At 46.6% G+C, this 17,758-nt stretch overlaps 1 protein-coding gene across 4 annotated transcripts in view; it reads left to right on the forward strand.

Annotated features, from left to right (window-relative positions):
- nsd2 (nuclear receptor binding SET domain protein 2) overlaps window positions 1-17,758 on the forward strand; it is a 71,007-nt gene that overhangs the window by 14,653 nt on the left and 38,596 nt on the right. For all 4 annotated transcript variants that reach the window (XM_036962378.1, XM_036962377.1, XM_036962380.1 and 1 more), the window contains 6 exons: window positions 2,358-2,701; window positions 2,801-3,115; window positions 3,714-3,840; window positions 6,173-6,361; window positions 11,239-11,418; window positions 11,533-11,689. In XM_036962378.1, the coding sequence (XP_036818273.1) occupies window positions 2,358-2,701; window positions 2,801-3,115; window positions 3,714-3,840; window positions 6,173-6,361; window positions 11,239-11,418; window positions 11,533-11,689 (1,312 nt within the window). The remainder of the gene's footprint in view (window positions 1-2,357; window positions 2,702-2,800; window positions 3,116-3,713; window positions 3,841-6,172; window positions 6,362-11,238; window positions 11,419-11,532; window positions 11,690-17,758) is intronic.

Raw genomic sequence — 17,758 nt, forward strand, 5'->3', positions numbered from 1 at the left:
GTGTAACGCTCATTCCTTCGACGATAAACACGAATCCGACCATCACCGCTGGTGAGACAAAACCACAACTCGTCAGTAAAGAGCACTTTTTGCCAGTCCTGTCTGTTCCAGCGACGGTGGGTTTGTGCCCATAGGCGATGTTGTTGCCGGTGATGTCTGGTGAGGACCTCTGTCCGCAATAGGCTGAGAGTCTGAGCACTGATGGAGGGGTTGTGTGTTCCTGGTGTAACTCAGGCAGTTGTTGTTGCCATCCTGTTCCTGTCCCGCAGATGTGATGTACCGATCCTGGGCAGGTTTTGTTATACGTGGTCTGCCACTGCTAGGACGATCAGCTGTCCATCCTGTCTCCCTGTAGCGCTGTCTTAGGCGTCTCACAGTACGAACATTGCAATTTATTGCCCAGGTCACATCTGCAGTCCTCATGCCTCCTTGCAGCATGCCCAAGGCACGTTCACGCAGATGGGCAGGGACCCTGGGCACCTTTCTTTTGGTGTTTTTCAGAGTCAGTAGAAAGACCTCTTTAGTGTCCTAAGTTTTCATAACTGACTTTAATTGCCTAAGCTGTTAGTGCCTTAACGATCGTTCCACAGGTGCATGTTCATTAATTGTTTATGGTTCATTGAACAAGCATGGGAAACAGTGTTTAAATCCTTTACAATGAAGATCTGTGAAGTTTTATTTGGATTTTTACAAATTATCTTTGAAAGACAGTGTCCTGAAAAAGGGACGTTTCTTTTTTAGCTGAGTTTATTACCTCAGCTACCTGGTAACCCTCACTATTGACTCTGTATCGGTACTCCTTCTATATAGTCTCCTTATTGCTATTTTATTGTTACAATTTCCTTTTTATTATTTAGCTAATTTTCTTACTTTTCAACTCTGCTTTGTTGAAAAAGGGCTCGTCAGTAAGCATGTCGCGGCTCGTCAGTAAGCATGTCGCGGCTCGTCAGTAAGCATGTCGCGGCTCGTCAGTAAGCATGTCGCGGCTCGTCAGTAAGCATGTCGCGGCTCGTCAGTAAGCATGTCGCGGCTCGTCAGTAAGCATGTCGCGGCTCGTCAGTAAGCATGTCGCGGCTCGTCAGTAAGCATGTCGCGGCTCGTCAGTAAGCATGTCGCGGCTCGTCAGTAAGCATGTCGCGGCTCGTCAGTAAAAGCATGTCGCGGTAAGGTCTACTACTGATGTATTCGGAGCATGTGACACCATTTGATTTTGAAGTTGATGAAATATGAATTATGACTGAGGTCCTAAAATATCAAATCAAATGTATTTATATAGCCCTTCGTACATCAGCTGATATCTCAAAGTGCTGTACAGAAACCCAGCCTAAAACCCCAAACAGCAAGCAATGCAGGTGTAGAAGCACGGTGGCTAGGAAAAACTCCCTAGAAAGGCCAAAACCTAGGAAGAAACCTAGAGAGGAACCAGGCTATGTGGGGTGGCCAGTCCTCTTCTGGCTGTGCCGGGTGGAGATTAGCAGTGCTGTAAATATCCTGGAGGGCAGGCAGCATGCCCATATTGATGCGTTGGGCACCACCCTCTGAAGAACCATGTGGTTGCTGTACCAGGCAGCGCCGCACCATTGAGAGCATTCTGTTGGGCACCACCCTCTAAAGAGCCATGTGGTTGCTGTACCAGGCAGTGATGCACCATTGAGAGCATTCTGTTGGGCACCATCCTCTGAAGAGCCATGTGGTTGCTGTACCAGGCAGCGATGCACCATTGAGAGCATTATGTTGGGCTTTATCTGTTGAAGTTTATGGGTCTTATGGGCCAATAGCAAATTTCTTCAGGAGTTGGGATATGCAAAAAACGTCTTTCCAATTCACGTGTGAAATAAGACAAATATAAGCACCCATCAAATGATTATTATTTGTAGTCAACTTCATTCTGAAGATGTCGGTGGTCGTTAACCATCTTGATTCTATGTTTAGCAGAGATCTGTGTATAAATGTCAAAAAGCATCATTGCTGTTTTCTTTGCTTTAATAAATAATGAGCTTTTTGAAGTGCAACTTAAGTAATGCTGGTTTTGGGAAACCCACTTGGGGAGATTTAACGATGCTCCTACCAAAGTGCTAACGATGAATTTATCCCTAAATCAATTGTTGTTTCATAACCTCCTCCTAGGGGTATGCCGACATGGCCATACTCGTAATCGTATCTGTAAATTGACAGTTGATAATCGGATGATACTTGTGATTGGGAAGAAGTGTTTTTAATATGCTTAAGTACATGTTCGCACAATACCTCCCTGCACGTTCTCGCTGCAAACAAATGTAGATGTAGATACTCATTGTAGATACTCATTTTGTCCAACGACTTGGCACACCCCTATCATCTCCTGTCTCTGTTTGCAGGTAGGAAGGAATGTCAGAAGCAGCAGCCTGGTCAACAGCCCGGTGAACGAGCTCTAAAGGAGACCGAGGAGAAGGACCTACAGCCCGGTAAACAAGCTCTAAAGGAGACCGAGGACAAGGACCAACAGCCCGGTGAACGAGCTCTAAAGGAGACCGAGGAGATGGACCAACAGCCCGGTGAACGAGCTCTAAAGGAGACCGAGGAGATGGACCAACAGCCCGGTAAACGAGCTCTAATGGAGTCAGAGGAGATGGACCAACAGCCCGGTAAACGAGCTCTAAAGGAGACCGAGGAGAAGGACCAACAGCCCAAAAAGAAACCTAGAGTAGGTGACAAACAGAAGGTGAGTTAGAAATTAGTGGCACTGTTTATTCCTGGTATGTTGCCTTTAGATGTCCCTGTGAGGATGAGTCTGATCTTCCTCTCCTAACTCGAACCCCAGGCTGTGGCAGCAGAGTCTTCCGCCCCCACGAAGAAGAGAAACAGAAAGAAAACTGAGACACACGTTAAAGGATTCACTAGGTCTAAATCACCAGAGAAAGAACCAGAGAAGATTAAGCCAATCAGGAAGAGGCAGGACTTGGCCATCCAATCAGCAGCTTCCCAGGCCAAGAAGAGGAAGCGAGCAGCAGCCAGTCCTGAGCCAGAGGGCTCTTTCAGTGAGGAGCGTCCAGAGTCCCCCAGTGACAGCATAGACCAGGCCAGCGGGGCCAAGAAGGCAAATGGAGGAGGCCCCAAGAAGGAATCTGTCTGTCAGGTGAGACTCTAGAATGTCTCCACTCATCTCCTGCGGCTGGGTTGGGGGGGGTTTCAATGGGGCTGGGTTGGGGGGGGGGTTTCAATGGGGCTGGGTTGGGTGGAGTTTCAATGGGGCTGGGTTGGGGGGGGTTTCAATGGGACTGGGAGTTTCAATGGGGCTGGGTTGGGGGGGGTTTCAATGGGACTGGGAGTTTCAATGGCACTGGGTTGGGGGGGGGGTTTCAATGGGGCTGGGTTGGGGTTTACATGGGGCTGAGTTGGGGGGGGTTTCAATGGTGCTGGGTTGGGGGGAGTTTCAATGGGGCTGGGTTGGGGGGAGTTTCAATGGGGCTGGGTTGGGGGGGAGTTTCAATGGGGCTGGGTTGGGGGGGGGAGTTTCAATGGGACTGGGTTGGGGGGGGGGAGTTTCAATGGGACTGGGTTGGGGGGGGGAGTTTCAATGGGACTGGGTTGGGGGGGGGGAGTTTCAATGGGACTGGGTTGGGGGGGGGAGTTTCAATGGGACTGGGTTGGGGGGGGGGAGTTTCAATAGGACTGGGGGGGGGGGGGGGGGGGGGGGGGAGTTTCAATGTGTTGCTGACGGTGTGTGTTTGTAGGTGTGTGAGCAGGCTGGAGAGGACGTGGTGCCATGTGAGGGTCAGTGCTGTGGGTCCTTTCACCTCTCCTGTCTAGGATCCACCCTGAAACCACAGGACAAGCTGCTTTGTCCAGACTGCACCTCAGGTAAGAGCAGGGTCATCCTGTCTGTAGCACCTCAGGTAAGAGCAGGGTCATCCTGTCTGTAGCACCTCAGCTAAGAGCAGGGTCATCCTGTCTGTAGCACCTCAGGTAAGAACAGGGTCATCCTGTCTGTAGCACCTCAGGTAAGAACAGGGTCATCCTGTCTGTAGCAGCTCAGGTAATGACTGGTTAACCCCATCTCTCTGTATCTCTCCAGTGTTAACCGTGACTCCGTCTCTCTCCAGTGTTAACCCTGGCTCCGTCTCTCTCCAGTGTTCACCCTGGCTCCGTCTCTCTCCAGTGTTCACCCTGGCTCCGTCTCTCTCCAGTGTTAACCCTGGCTCCGTCTCTCTCCAGTGTTAACCCTGGCTCCGTCTCTCTCCAGTGTTAACCCTGGCTCCGTCTCTCTCCAGTGTTCACCCTGGCTCCGTCTCTCTCCAGTGTTAACCCTGGCTCCGTCTCTCTCCAGTGTTCACCCTGGCTCCGTCTCTCTCCAGTGTTCACCCTGGCTCCGTCTCTCTCCAGTGTTCACCCTGGCTCCGTCTCTCTCCAGTGTTCACCCTGGCTCTGTCTCTCTCGTGTTAACCCTGACTCTGTCTCTCTCCAGTGTTCACCCTGGCTCCGTCTCTCTCCAGTGTTCACCCTGGCTCCGTCTCTCTCCAGTGTTCACCCTGACTCCGTCACTCTCCAGTGTTCACCCTGGCTCCGTCTCTCTCCAGTGTTCACCCTGGCTCCGTCTCTCTCCAGTGTTCACCCTGGCTCCGTCTCTCTCCAGTGTTCACCCTGGCTCCGTCTCTCTCCAGTGTTCACCCTGACTCCGTCACTCTCCAGTGTTCACCCTGGCTCCGTCTCTCTCCAGTGTTCACCCTGGCTCCGTCTCTCTCCAGTGTTAACCCTGACTCCGTCACTCTCCAGTGTTCACCCTGGCTCCGTCTCTCTCCAGTGTTCACCCTGGCTCCTTCTCTCCAGTATTAACCCTGGCTCCGTCTCTCTCCAGTGTTCACCCTGGCTCCGTCTCTCTCCAGTGTTCACCCTGGCTCCGTCTCTCTCCAGTGTTCACCCTGGCTCCGTCTCTCTCCAGTGTTCACCCTGGCTCCGTCTCTCTCCAGTGTTCACCCTGGCTCCGTCTCTCTCCAGTGTTCACCCTGGCTCCGTCTCTCTCCAGTGTTCACCCTGGCTCCGTCTCTCTCCAGTGTTCACCCTGGCTCCGTCTCTCTCCAGTGTTCACCCTGGCTCCGTCTCTCTCCAGTGTTCACCCTGGCTCCGTCTCTCTCCAGTGTTCACCCTGGCTCCGTCTCTCTCCAGTGTTCACCCTGGCTCCGTCTCCCTCCAGTGTTAACCCTGGCTCCGTCTCTCTCCAGTGTTCACCCTGGCTCCGTCTCTCTCCAGTGTTCACCCTGGCTCCGTCTCTCTCCAGTGTTCACCCTGGCTCCGTCTCTCTCCAGTGTTAACCCTGGCTCCGTCTCTCTCCAGTGTTCACCCTGGCTCTGTCTCTCTCCAGTGTTAACCGTGACTCCGTCTCTCTCCAGTGTTCACCCTGGCTCCGTCTCTCTCCAGTGTTCACCCTGGCTCCGTCTCTCTCCAGTGTTAACCCTGGCTCCGTCTCTCTCCAGTGTTCACCCTGGCTCCGTCTCTCTCCAGTGTTAACCGTGACTCCGTCTCTCTCCAGTGTTCACCCTGGCTCCGTCTCTCTCCAGTGTTCACCCTGGCTCTGTCTCTCGCGTGTTAACCCTGGCTCTGTCTCTCTCCAGTGTTCACCCTGGCTCCGTCTCTCTCCAGTGTTCACCCTGACTCCGTCTCTCTCCAGTGTTAACCCTGGCTCTGTCTCTCTCCAGTGTTCACCCTGGCTCCGTCTCTCTCCAGTGTTAACCCTGGCTCCGTCTCTCTCCAGTGTTCACCCTGACTCCGTCTCTCTCCAGTGTTAACCCTGGCTCCGTCTCTCTCCAGTGTTCACCCTGACTCCGTCTCTCTCCAGTGTTAACCCTGGCTCTGTCTCTCTCCAGTGTTCACCCTGGCTCTGTCTCTCTCCAGTGTTCACCCTGGCTCCATCTCTCTCCAGTGTTCACCCTGACTCCGTCTCTCTCCAGTGTTAACCCTGGCTCCGTCTCTCTCCAGTGTTAACCCTGACTCTGTCTCTCTCCAGTGTTCATCCTGGCTCCATCTCTCTCCAGTGTTCACCCTGGCTCTGTCTCTCTCGTGTTAACCCTGGCTCTGTCTCTCTCCAGTGTTCACCCTGGCTCCATCTCTCTCCAGTGTTCACCCTGACTCCGTCTCTCTCCAGTGTTCACCCTGGCTCCGTCTCTCTCGTGTTAACCCTGACTCTGTCTCTCTCCAGGGGTGCACCAGTGTTTCAGCTGTAAGCTGTCGGAGGGGGAGGTGCATCGCTGTAACGTGCTGCACTGTGGGATGTTCTACCATGACGCCTGCGTCCGCAACAATACCCTCACTGTGTTTGACAACAAGGGCTTCCACTGCCCGCTTCACACCTGCATCAGCTGCCACTCCAAACCCAAGGCTACCAAGGGTACGAGTACCCTATATTTGCCCCCTAAACCCCAACTCCAAACCCAAGGCTACCAAGGGTATGAGTACCCTATATTTGCCCCCTAAACCCCAACTCCAAACCCAAGGCTACCCAGGGTGAGGCAGACTGGGACCCTAAACGCTAACCCTTCCCCTGAGTTTATTTATAAGTATAAACTGGGTGGTTCAAGCCCTGAATGTTGATTGGCTGACAGCTGTGGTATATCAGACCGTATACCACGGGTATGACAAAACATTTATTTTTACTGCTCTAATAATTTTGGTTACCAGTTTATAATAGCAATAATAATAGCAATAAGGCACCTCCGCATTACGTTGTGCATAAGAACAGCCCTTAGCCGTGGTATTTTAGCCATATACCACACCCCCTCGGGCCTTTTTGCTTAAAGATACCACATGAACATTTGACTAGTTGTCTGAGGTTTGTCTCCCGGTGTATTTTAGGTCAGGTGTGTTGATATAATGTTGTATTATTGGTCAGGTGTGTTAATATAATGGTGTATTATCGGTCAGGTGTATTGTAGGTCAGGTGTGTTAATATAATGGTGTATTGTAGGTCAGGTGTGTTAATATAATGGTGTATTATAGGACAGGTGTGTTAATATAATGTTGTATTGTAGGTCAGGTGTGTTAATGGTGTATTATAGGTCAGGTGTGTTAATATAATGGTGTATTATAGGTCAGGTGTGTTAATATAATGGTGTCAGGTGTGTTAATATAATGGTGTATTATCGGTCAGGTGTGTTAATATAATGTTGTATTGTAGGTCAGATGTGTTAATGGTGTATTATAGGTCAGGTGTGTTAATGGTGTATTATAGGTCAGGTGTGTTAATATAATGGTGTATTATAGGTCAGGTGTGTTAATATAATGGTGTCAGGTGTGTTAATATAATGGTGTATTGTAGGTCAGGTGTGTTAATATAATGGTGTATTATCGGTCAGGTGTATTGTAGGTCAGGTGTGTTAATATAATGGTGTATTGTAGGTCAGGTGTGTTAATATAATGGTGTATTATAGGACAGGTGTGTTAATATAATGTTGTATTGTAGGTCAGGTGTGTTAATTGTGTATTATAGGTCAGGTGTGTTAATATAATGGTGTATTATAGGTCAGGTGTGTTAATATAATGGTGTCAGGTGTGTTAATATAATGGTGTATTATCGGTCAGGTGTGTTAATATAATGTTGTATTGTAGGTCAGGTGTGTTAATGGTGTATTATAGGTCAGGTGTGTTAATGGTGTATTATAGGTCAGGTGTGTTAATATAATGTTGTATTGTAGGTCAGGTGTGTTAATATAATGGTGTATTATAGGACAGGTGTGTTAATATAATGTTGTATTGTAGGTCAGGTGTGTTAATGGTGTATTATAGGTCAGGTGTGTTAATATAATGGTGTATTGTAGGTCAGGTGTGTTAATATAATGGTGTATTATAGGACAGGTGTGTTAATATAATGTTGTATTGTAGGTCAGGTGTGGTGTTAATATAATGGTGTAATATAGGTCAGGTGTGTTAATGGTGTATTATAGGTCAGGTGTGTTAATATAATGGTGTATTATAGGACAGGTGTATTAATATAATGGTGTAATATAGGTCAGGTGTGTTAATATAATGGTGTATTGTAGGTCAGGTGTGTTAATATAATGGTGTATGATAGGTCAGGTGTGTTAATATAATGGTGTATTATCGGTCAGGTGTGTTCATATAATAGTGTATTATAGGTCAGGTGTGTTAATATGTTGTATTGTAGGTCAGGTGTGGGGTGGCAGGGTAGCCAATTGGTTAGACTAGTCGTTGGACTAGTAACCGGAAGGTTGCAAGTTCAAACCCCCGAGCTGACAAGGTACAAATCTGTCGTTCTGCCCCTGAACAGGCAGTTAACCCACTAGGCCGTCATTGAAAATAAGAATTTGTTCTTAACTGACTTGCCTAGTTAAATAAAGGTTAAAAAAAAAGTCAGCTGTGTTAATGGTGTATTATTGGTCAGGTGTGTTAATATAAGGGTGTATTGTAGGTCAGGTGTGTTAATGGTGTATTATCGGTCAGGTGTGTTAATATAATGTTGTATTGTAGGTCAGGTGTGTTAATGCTGTATTATTGGTCAGGTGTGTTAATATAATGGTGTGTCAGGTGTGTTAATGGTGTATTATCGGTCAGGTGTGTTAATATAATTGTGTATTGTAGGTTGGGTGTGGTATTATAGGTCAGGTGTGTTAATATAATGGTGTATTATCGGTCAGGTGTGTTAATGTAATGTTGTATTGTAGGTCAGGTGTGGTATTATAGGTCAGGTGTGTTAATATAATTGTGTATTGTAGGACAGGTGTTTTAATATTGTGGTGTATTGTTGGACAGGTGTGTTAATGTCGTGGTATTGTTGAACAGGTGTGTTAATATCATGGTGTATTGTTGGACAGGTGTGTTAATATCGTGGTGTATTGTTGGACAGGTGTGTTACTATAATGTTGTATTGTAGGTCAGGTGTGGTATTGTAGGTCAGGTGTGTTAATATAATGGTGTATTATAGGTCAGGTGTGTTAATATAATGGTGTATTATAGGTCAGGTGTGTTAATATAATGTTGTATTGTAAGTCAGGTGTGTTAATGGTGTATTATTGGTCAGGTGTGTTAATATCGTGGGGTATTGTTGGACAGGTGGGTTAATATCGTGGTATATTGTTGGACAGGTGTTTTAATATTGTGGTGTATTGTAGGACAGGTGTATTAATATCGTGGTGTATTGTTGGACAGGTGTGTTAATATTATGGAATGGTGTATTGTTTGGCAGGTGTGTTAATATCGTTGTGTGGTGTATTGTAGGTAAGCTGATGTCAGGTGTGTTAATATTGTGGTGTGGTGTATTGTTGGACAGGTGTGTTAATATCGTGGTGTGGTGTATTGTTGGACAGGTGTGTTAATATAATGGTGTATTGTAGGTAAGCTGATGTCAGGTGTGTTAATATCGTGGTGTATTGTTGGACAGGTGTGTTAATATAATGGTGTATTGTAGGTAAGCTGATGTCAAGTGTGTTAATATCCTGGTGTATTGTAGGTAAGCTGATGTCAGGTGTGTTAATATCGTGGCGTATTGTTGGACAGGTGTGTTAATATAATGGTGTATTGTAGGTAAGCTGATGTCAGGTGTGTTAATATCCTGGTGTATTGTAGGTAAGCTGATGTCAGGTGTGTTAATATCGTGGCGTATTGTTGGACAGGTGTGTTAATATAATGGTGTATTGTAGGTAAGCTGATGTCTGGTGTGTTAATATTGTGGTGTATTGTTGGACAGGTGTGTTAATATAATGGTGTATTGTAGGTAAGCTGATGTCAGGTGTGTTAATTTCGTGGTGTATTGTAGGTAAGCTGATGTCAGGTGTGTTAATATCGTGGTGTATTGTTGGACAGGTGTGTTAATATAATGGTGTATTGTAGGTAAGCTGATGTCAGGTGTGTTAATTTCGTGGTGTATTGTAGGTAAGCTGATGTCAGGTGTGTTAATATCGTGGCGTATTGTTGGACAGGTGTGTTAATATAATGGTGTATTGTAGGTAAGCTGATGTCAGGTGTGTTAATATCGTGGTGTATTGTAGGTAAGCTGATGTCAGGTGTGTTAATATCGTGGTGTATTGTAGGTAAGCTGATGTCAGGTGTGTTAATATCGTGGTGTATTGTTGGACAGGTGTGTTAATATAATGGTGTATTGTAGGTAAGCTGATGTCAGGTGTGTTAATATCGTGGTGTATTGTAGGTAAGCTGATGTCAGGTGTGTTAATATCGTGGTGTATTGTTGGACAGGTGTGTTAATATAATGGTGTATTGTAGGTAAGCTGATGTCAGGTGTGTTAATATCGTGGTGTATTGTTGGACAGGTGTGTTAATATAATGGTGTATTGTAGGTAAGCTGATGTCAGGTGTGTTAATATCGTGGTGTATTGTAGGTAAGCTGATGTCAGGTGTGTTAATATAATGGTGTATTGTAGGTAAGCTGATGTCAGGTGTGTTAATATCGTGGTGTATTGTTGGACAGGTGTGTTAATATAATGGTGTATTGTAGGTAAGCTGATGTCAGGTGTGTTAATATCGTGGTGTATTGTAGGTAAGCTGATGTCAGGTGTCCATATATTGTGGTGTATTGTAGGTAAGCTGATGTCAGGTGTCCATATATTGTGGTGTATTGTAGGTAAGCTGATGTCAGGTGTGTTAATATCGTGGTGTATTGTTGGACAGGTGTGTTAATATAATGGTGTATTGTAGGTAAGCTGATGTCAGGTGTGTTAATATCGTGGTGTATTGTAGGTAAGCTGATGTCAGGTGTCCATATATTGTGGTGTATTGTAGGTAAGCTGATGTCAGGTGTCCATATATTGTGGTGTATTGTAGGTAAGCTGATGTCAGGTGTCCATATATTGTGGTGTATTGTAGGTAAGCTGATGTCAGGTGTCCATATATTGTGGTGTATTGTAGGTAAGCTGATGTCAGGTGTCCATATATTGTGGTGTATTGTAGGTAAGCTGATGTCAGGTGTGTTAATATCGTGGTGTATTGTAGGTAAGCTGATGTCAGGTGTGTTAATATCGTGGTGTATTGTTGGACAGGTGTGTTAATATAATGGTGTATTGTAGGTAAGCTGATGTCAGGTGTGTTAATATCGTGGTGTATTGTAGGTAAGCTGATGTCAGGTGTGTTAATATCGTAGTGTATTGTTGGACAGGTGTGTTAATATAATGGTGTATTGTAGGTAAGCTGATGTCAGGTGTGTTAATATCGTAGTGTATTGTTGGACAGGTGTGTTAATATCGTGGTGTATTGTAGGTAAGCTGATGTCAGGTGTGTTAATATCGTGGTGTATTGTAGGTAAGCTGATGCGTTGCCTGCGCTGCCCGGTGGCGTACCATACAGGAGAGGTGTGTGTTGCGGCTGGCAGTGAAATGTTGACCCCCACCACCATCATCTGCACCAACCATTTCTCACCCAAGAAGGGCTACAGCCACCACTCGCATGTCAATGTCAGCTGGTGCTTCGTCTGCTCCAAAGGTCAGTATCTACTTCTCTGTAGAACGACAGTAATATTGAAGACTGCTGCTGGAGTCCAAGCAGGAGAACATGTTGCCTTGTGCACTAAGTTAGATACTGTTTGTCGTCCTGTAGGTGGTCAGCTCCTGTGCTGTGAGTCGTGTCCAGCAGCGTTCCATCCAGACTGTCTGAACATCGCCATGCCGGATGGCAGCTGGTTCTGTAACGACTGCCGGGCCGGAAAGAAACCCAAATACAGAGACATCATCTGGGTCAAGCTGGGCAACTACAGGTCAGTGCAGAGACCTGGCCAACTATGGGTCAGTACAGTGACCATGGCCAACTACGGGTCAGTACAGTGACCATGGCCAACTACGGGTCAGTACAGTGACCATGGCCAACTACGGGTCAGTACAGTGACCATGGCCAACTACGGGTCAGTACAGTGACCATGGCCAACTACGGGTCAGTACAGTGACCATGGCCAACTACGGGTCAGTACAGGGACCATGGCCAACTACGGGTCAGTACAGGGACCATGGCCAACTACGGGTCAGTACAGGGACCATGGCCAACTACGGGTCAGTACAGTGACCATGGCCAACTACGGGTCAGTACAGGGACCATGGCCAACTACGGGTCAGTACAGGGACCACGGCCAACTACGGGTCAGTACAGGGACCACGGCCAACTACGGGTCAGTACAGTGACCATGGCCAACTACGGGTCAGTACAGTGACCATGGCCAACTACGGGTCAGTACAGGGACCATGGCCAACTACGGGTCAGTACAGGGACCATGGCCAACTACGGGTCAGTACAGGGACCATGGCCAACTACGGGTCAGTACAGTGACCATTATTGGTCACATACACATGGTTAGCAGATGTTAATGGTCACATGCACATGGTTAGCAGATGTTAATGGTCACATACACATGGTTAGCAGATGTTAATGGTCACATACACATGGTTAGCAGATGTTAATGGTCACATGGTTAGCAGATGTTATTGGTCACATGGTTAGCAGATGTTATTGGTCACATGGTTAGCAGATGTTATTGGTCACATGGTTAGCAGATGTTATTGGTCACATGGTTAGCAGATGTTATTGGTCACATGGTTAGCAGATGTTATTGGTCACATGGTTAGCAGATGTTAATGGTCACATACACATGGTTAGCAGATGTTATTGGTCACATGGTTAGCAGATGTTATTGGTCACATGGTTAGCAGATGTTAATGGTCACATACACATGGTTAGCAGATGTTAATGGTCACATACACATGGTTAGCAGATGTTATTGGTCACATACACATGGTTAGCAGATGTTATTGGTCACATACACATGGTTAGCAGATGTTAATGGTCACGTACACATGGTTAGCAGATGTTATTGGTCACGTACACATGGTTAGCAGATGTTATTGGTCATGTACACATGGTCAGCAGATGTTAATGGTCACGTACACATGGTTAGCAGATGTTATTGGTCACGTACACATGGTTAGCAGATGTTAATGGTCACGTACACATGGTTAGCAGATGTTATTGGTCACATACACATGGTTAGCAGATGTTATTGGTCACATACACATGGTTAGCAGATGTTAATGTGAGTATAGCGAAATGCTTGTGGTTCTAGTTCCAACAGTGCAGTAATATTTAACAAGTAATCTAACAATTTCACAAGAACTACCTAATACACACATCTAAAGGGGTTAATGAGAATATGTACATGTAAGTATATGGATGAGAAATGGCTGAGCGGCATAGGTGCAATAGATGGTGTAAAATACAGTATATACATGTGATATGAGTAATGTAAGATATGTAAACATTATTAAAGTGGCATTGTTTACCTGTGACTAGTGATCCATTTATTAAAGTGTCCAGTGATTAGGTCTCAATGTAGGCAGCAGCCTCTCTGAGTTAGTGACTGCTGTTTAACAGTCTAATGGCCTTGAGATAGAAGCTGTTTCTCAATCTCTCGGTCCCAGCTTTGATGCCCCTGTACGGACCTCGCCTTCTGGATGATAGCGGGGTGAACAGGTAGTGGCTCAGGTGGTTGTGTTCTTGATGATCTTTTTGGCCTTCCTGTGACATCGGGTGGTGTAGGTGTCCTGGAGGGCAGGTAGTTTGCCCCCGGTGATGCGTTGTGCAGACCTCACCACCCTCTGAAGGGCCTTGTGGTTGAGGGCGGTGCAGTTGCCGTACCAGGCTATGATACATCCCGACACGATGCTCTCGATTGTGCATCTGTAAAAGTTTGTCAGGGTTTTGGGTGACAAGACAAATTTCTTCAGCCCCCTGAGGTTGAAGAGGCGCTGTTGCGCCTTCTTCACCACACAGTCTGTGTGGGTGGACCATTTCAGCTTGTCTGTGATGTGTACGCCCAGGAACTTAAAACTTTCTACCCTCTCCACTACTGTCCCTTCGATGTGGATTGGGGGGTGCTCCCTCTGCTGTTTCCTGAAGTCCACAATTATCTCCTTAGTTTTGTTGATGTTGAGTGTGAGGTTATTTTCCTGACACCACACTCCGAGGGCCCTCACCTCCTCCCTGTAGGCCGTCTCGTCGTTGTTTGGTGATCAAGCCCACTACTGTTGTGTCATCTGCAAACTTGATGATTGAGTTGGAGGCGTGCATGGCCACACAGTCGTGGGTAAACAGGGAGTACAGGAGAGGGCTGAGCACACACCCTTGTGGGGCCCCAGTGTTGAGGATCAGCAAAGAGGAGATGTTGTTTCCTACCTTCACCACCTGGGGGTGGCCGGTCAGAAAGTCCAGGAAAATCCAGAAAATCCTACGTTGTATTGGTATGCACATCAGAACTAGACATCGGGCCAATGCCGATGTTGGCATATTTAGCTAGGAGTCCCAAGTCTAGGTCCAAGAGGCTTCTAAACAGCTTCTACCCCGAAGCCATAAGAACATCTAGTCAAATGGCTACCCAGACTATTTTCACTGCCCCCTTCCTATTTTATGCTGTTGCTACTGTGTTATCAATGCATAGTCACTTTAATAACTTTATCTACATGTTCATATTGTTATTTTACTACTGCTCTTTAATTATTTGCTACTTTCATTTATTTAAAAGGTTTGTGGTATTTTTCGTAACTGCATTGTTGGTTAAGGGCTTGTTCGTCAGCATTTCACTGTAAGGTCTGTATTTGGCGCATGAGACTCAATTGTCTCAAAGCTTAAAAATCCTTCTTTAACCTGTCTTCTAGAACATTCTGTGTGTATGTTATAGACCATTGTGTGTAGGCTTCTGCGGTATACCATATATACGTTATACCGGGGTATTTGGAAATAGCCACGGGATGGTTTTTCAATAGCGTCAATACCGTTGAAACGATTTCTTTAAGGTTTTTCTATACATTTAAATATGTGTAGTTCCATTTTAATTAAATACCTGCAGTGAACTTGTGCAATATATTAGATTACGTAGATTGCGTTCTTCATTTCATCTGTCACATTATTTTACATTATGAAGTTACCATAGTCCCCCAGAACAGCTGACCCAGTCACATTATTTTACATTATGAAGTTACCATAGTCCCCCAGAACAGCTGACCCAGTCACATTATTTTACATTATGAAGTTACCATAGACCCCCAGAACAGCTGACCCAGTCACATTATTTTACATTATGAAGTTACCATAGTCCCCCAGAACAGCTGACCCAGTCACATTATTTTACATTATGAAGTTACCATAGTCCCCCAGAACAGCTGACCCAGTCACATTATTTTACATTATGAAGTTACCATAGTCCCCCAGAACAGCTGACCCAGTCACATTATTTTACATTATGAAGTTACCATAGACCCCCAGAACAGCTGACCCAGTCACATGTTTGTTTGTAAACAGCACAACGTGAGAGCGTTTTATATCCAAAGTCTTTTTTGCTTCAATATAGTGATCAGGACCGTGCAACTATAGTTTTCCTTCACAGAAAATATATTTGTGCAACACATCAGGCCGAAAACAGCTTCATTTTCATCAGATGACAACAGAAGTGTAATGATATTTGTCTGACAGCCACAAAAGTAAATGACCCTACAATGAAAAGCAAGGTATTTTTTGCAAGAACGATGCATGGCCAACATTTCTAATGTTTAGGCCTACCATAGGAAGAATGTAGGCAGCTACATTTCCTAATGTTTTGCTTTAAGTTAAACTTGCATTCAACAGGAGAAAAATAGTCTGGCTACACCGAGAAGAGTAGAGCGAAAAGTAGCTCCATATCAGTCAGAGCGCTGCCTGCTGATAGAAGGTATCAGTCAGAGCGCTGCCTGCTGATAGAAGGTATCAGTCAGAGCGCTGCCTGCTGATAGAAGGTATCAGTCAGAGCGCTGCCTGCTGATAGAAGGTATCAGTCAGAGCGCTGCCTGCTGATAGAAGGTATCAGTCAGAGCGCTGCCTGCTGATAGAAGGTATCAGTCAGAGCGCTGCCTGCTGATAGAAGGTATCAGTCAGAGCGCTGCCTGCTGATAGAAGGTATCAGTCAGAGCGCTGCCTGCTGATAGAAGGTATCAGTCAGAGCGCTGCCTGCTGATAGAAGGTATCAGTCAGAGCGCTGCCTGCTGATAGAAGGTATCAGTCAGAGCGCTGCCTGCCGATAGAAGGTATCAGTCAGAGTGCTGCCTGCCGATAGAAGGTATCAGTCAGAGCGCTGCCTGCTGATAGAAGGTATCAGTCAGAGCGCTGCCTGCCGATAGAAGGTATCAGTCAGAGCGCTGCCTGCTGATAGAAGGTATCAGTCAGAGCGCTGCCTGCTGATAGAAGGTATCAGTCAGAGCGCTGCCTGCTGATAGAAGGTATCAGTCAGAGCGCTGCCTGCTGATAGAAGGTATCAGTCAGAGCGCTGCCTGCTGATAGATGGTATCAGTCAGAGCGCTGCCTGCTGATAGAAGGTATCAGTCAGAGCGCTGCCTGCTGATAGAAGGTATCAGTCAGAGCGCTGCCTGCTGATAGAAGGTATCAGTCAGAGCGCTGCCTGCTGATAGAAGGTATCAGTCAGAGCGCTGCCTGCTGATAGAAGGTATCAGTCAGAGCGCTGCCTGCTGATAGAAGGTATCAGTCAGAGCGCTGCCTGCTGATAGAAGGTATCAGTCAGAGCGCTGCCTGCCGATAGAAGGTATCAGTCAGAGCGCTGCCTGCCGATAGAAGGTATCAGTCAGAGCGCTGCCTGCCGATAGAAGGTATCAGTCAGAGCGCTGCCTGCTGATAGAAGGTATCAGTCAGAGCGCTGCCTGCTGATAGAAGGTATCAGTCAGAGCGCTGCCTGCTGATAGAAGGTATCAGTCAGAGCGCTGCCTGCTGATAGAAGGTATCAGTCAGAGCGCTGCCTGCTGATAGAAGGTATCAGTCAGAGCGCTGCCTGCCGATAGAAGGTATCAGTCAGAGTGCTGCCTGCCGATAGAAGGTATCAGTCAGAGCGCTGCCTGCTGATAGAAGGTATCAGTCAGAGCGCTGCCTGCTGATAGAAGGTATCAGTCAGAGCGCTGCCTGCCGATAGACGGTATCAGTCAGAGCGCTGCCTGCTGATAGAAGGTATCAGTCAGAGCGCTGCCTGCTGATAGAAGGTATCAGTCAGAGCGCTGCCTGCCGATAGAAGGTATCAGTCAGAGCGCTGCCTGCTGATAGAAGGTATCAGTCAGAGCGCTGCCTGCTGATAGAAGGTATCAGTCAGAGCGCTGCCTGCTGATAGAAGGTATCAGTCTGAGCGCTGCCTGCTGATAGAAGGTATCAGTCAGAGCGCTGCCTGCTGATAGAAGGTATCAGTCAGAGCGCTGCCTGCTGATAGAAGGTATCAGTCAGAGCGCTGCCTGCTGATAGAAGGTATCAGTCAGAGCGCTGCCTGCTGATAGAAGGTATCAGTCAGAGCGCTGCCTGCTGATAGAAGGTATCAGCCAGAGCGCTGCCTGCTGATAGAAGGTATCAGTCAGAGCGCTGCCTGCTGATAGAAGGTATCAGTCAGAGCGCTGCCTGCTGATAGAAGGTATCAGTCAGAGCGCTGCCTGCTGATAGAAGGTATCAGCCAGAGCGCTGCCTGCTGATAGAAGGTATCAGTCAGAGCGCTGCCTGCTGATAGAAGGTATCAGTCAGAGCGCTGCCTGCTGATAGAAGGCCTGGTCCTGAATTATGAGTTTAGAAGTGCAACTGAAGCACAAAATTAGTCTGATGCCGAGCAGAAATGACAATAAGAAGCATTTTAGAAATGTGTTTACAAAACTCAGCAAGATATTTATTTTTATTTTTTTTACTCTGTTTATTAAGTTTTGAACATACACACACACAGACAAGACAAATCAATATAAATAATATACTCAACTAGAAAAAAATAAATAAA

The sequence above is a fragment of the Oncorhynchus mykiss genome, chromosome 25, assembly GCF_013265735.2.
Source record: "Oncorhynchus mykiss isolate Arlee chromosome 25, USDA_OmykA_1.1, whole genome shotgun sequence".
NCBI classification, from domain to species: domain Eukaryota; kingdom Metazoa; phylum Chordata; class Actinopteri; order Salmoniformes; family Salmonidae; genus Oncorhynchus; species Oncorhynchus mykiss.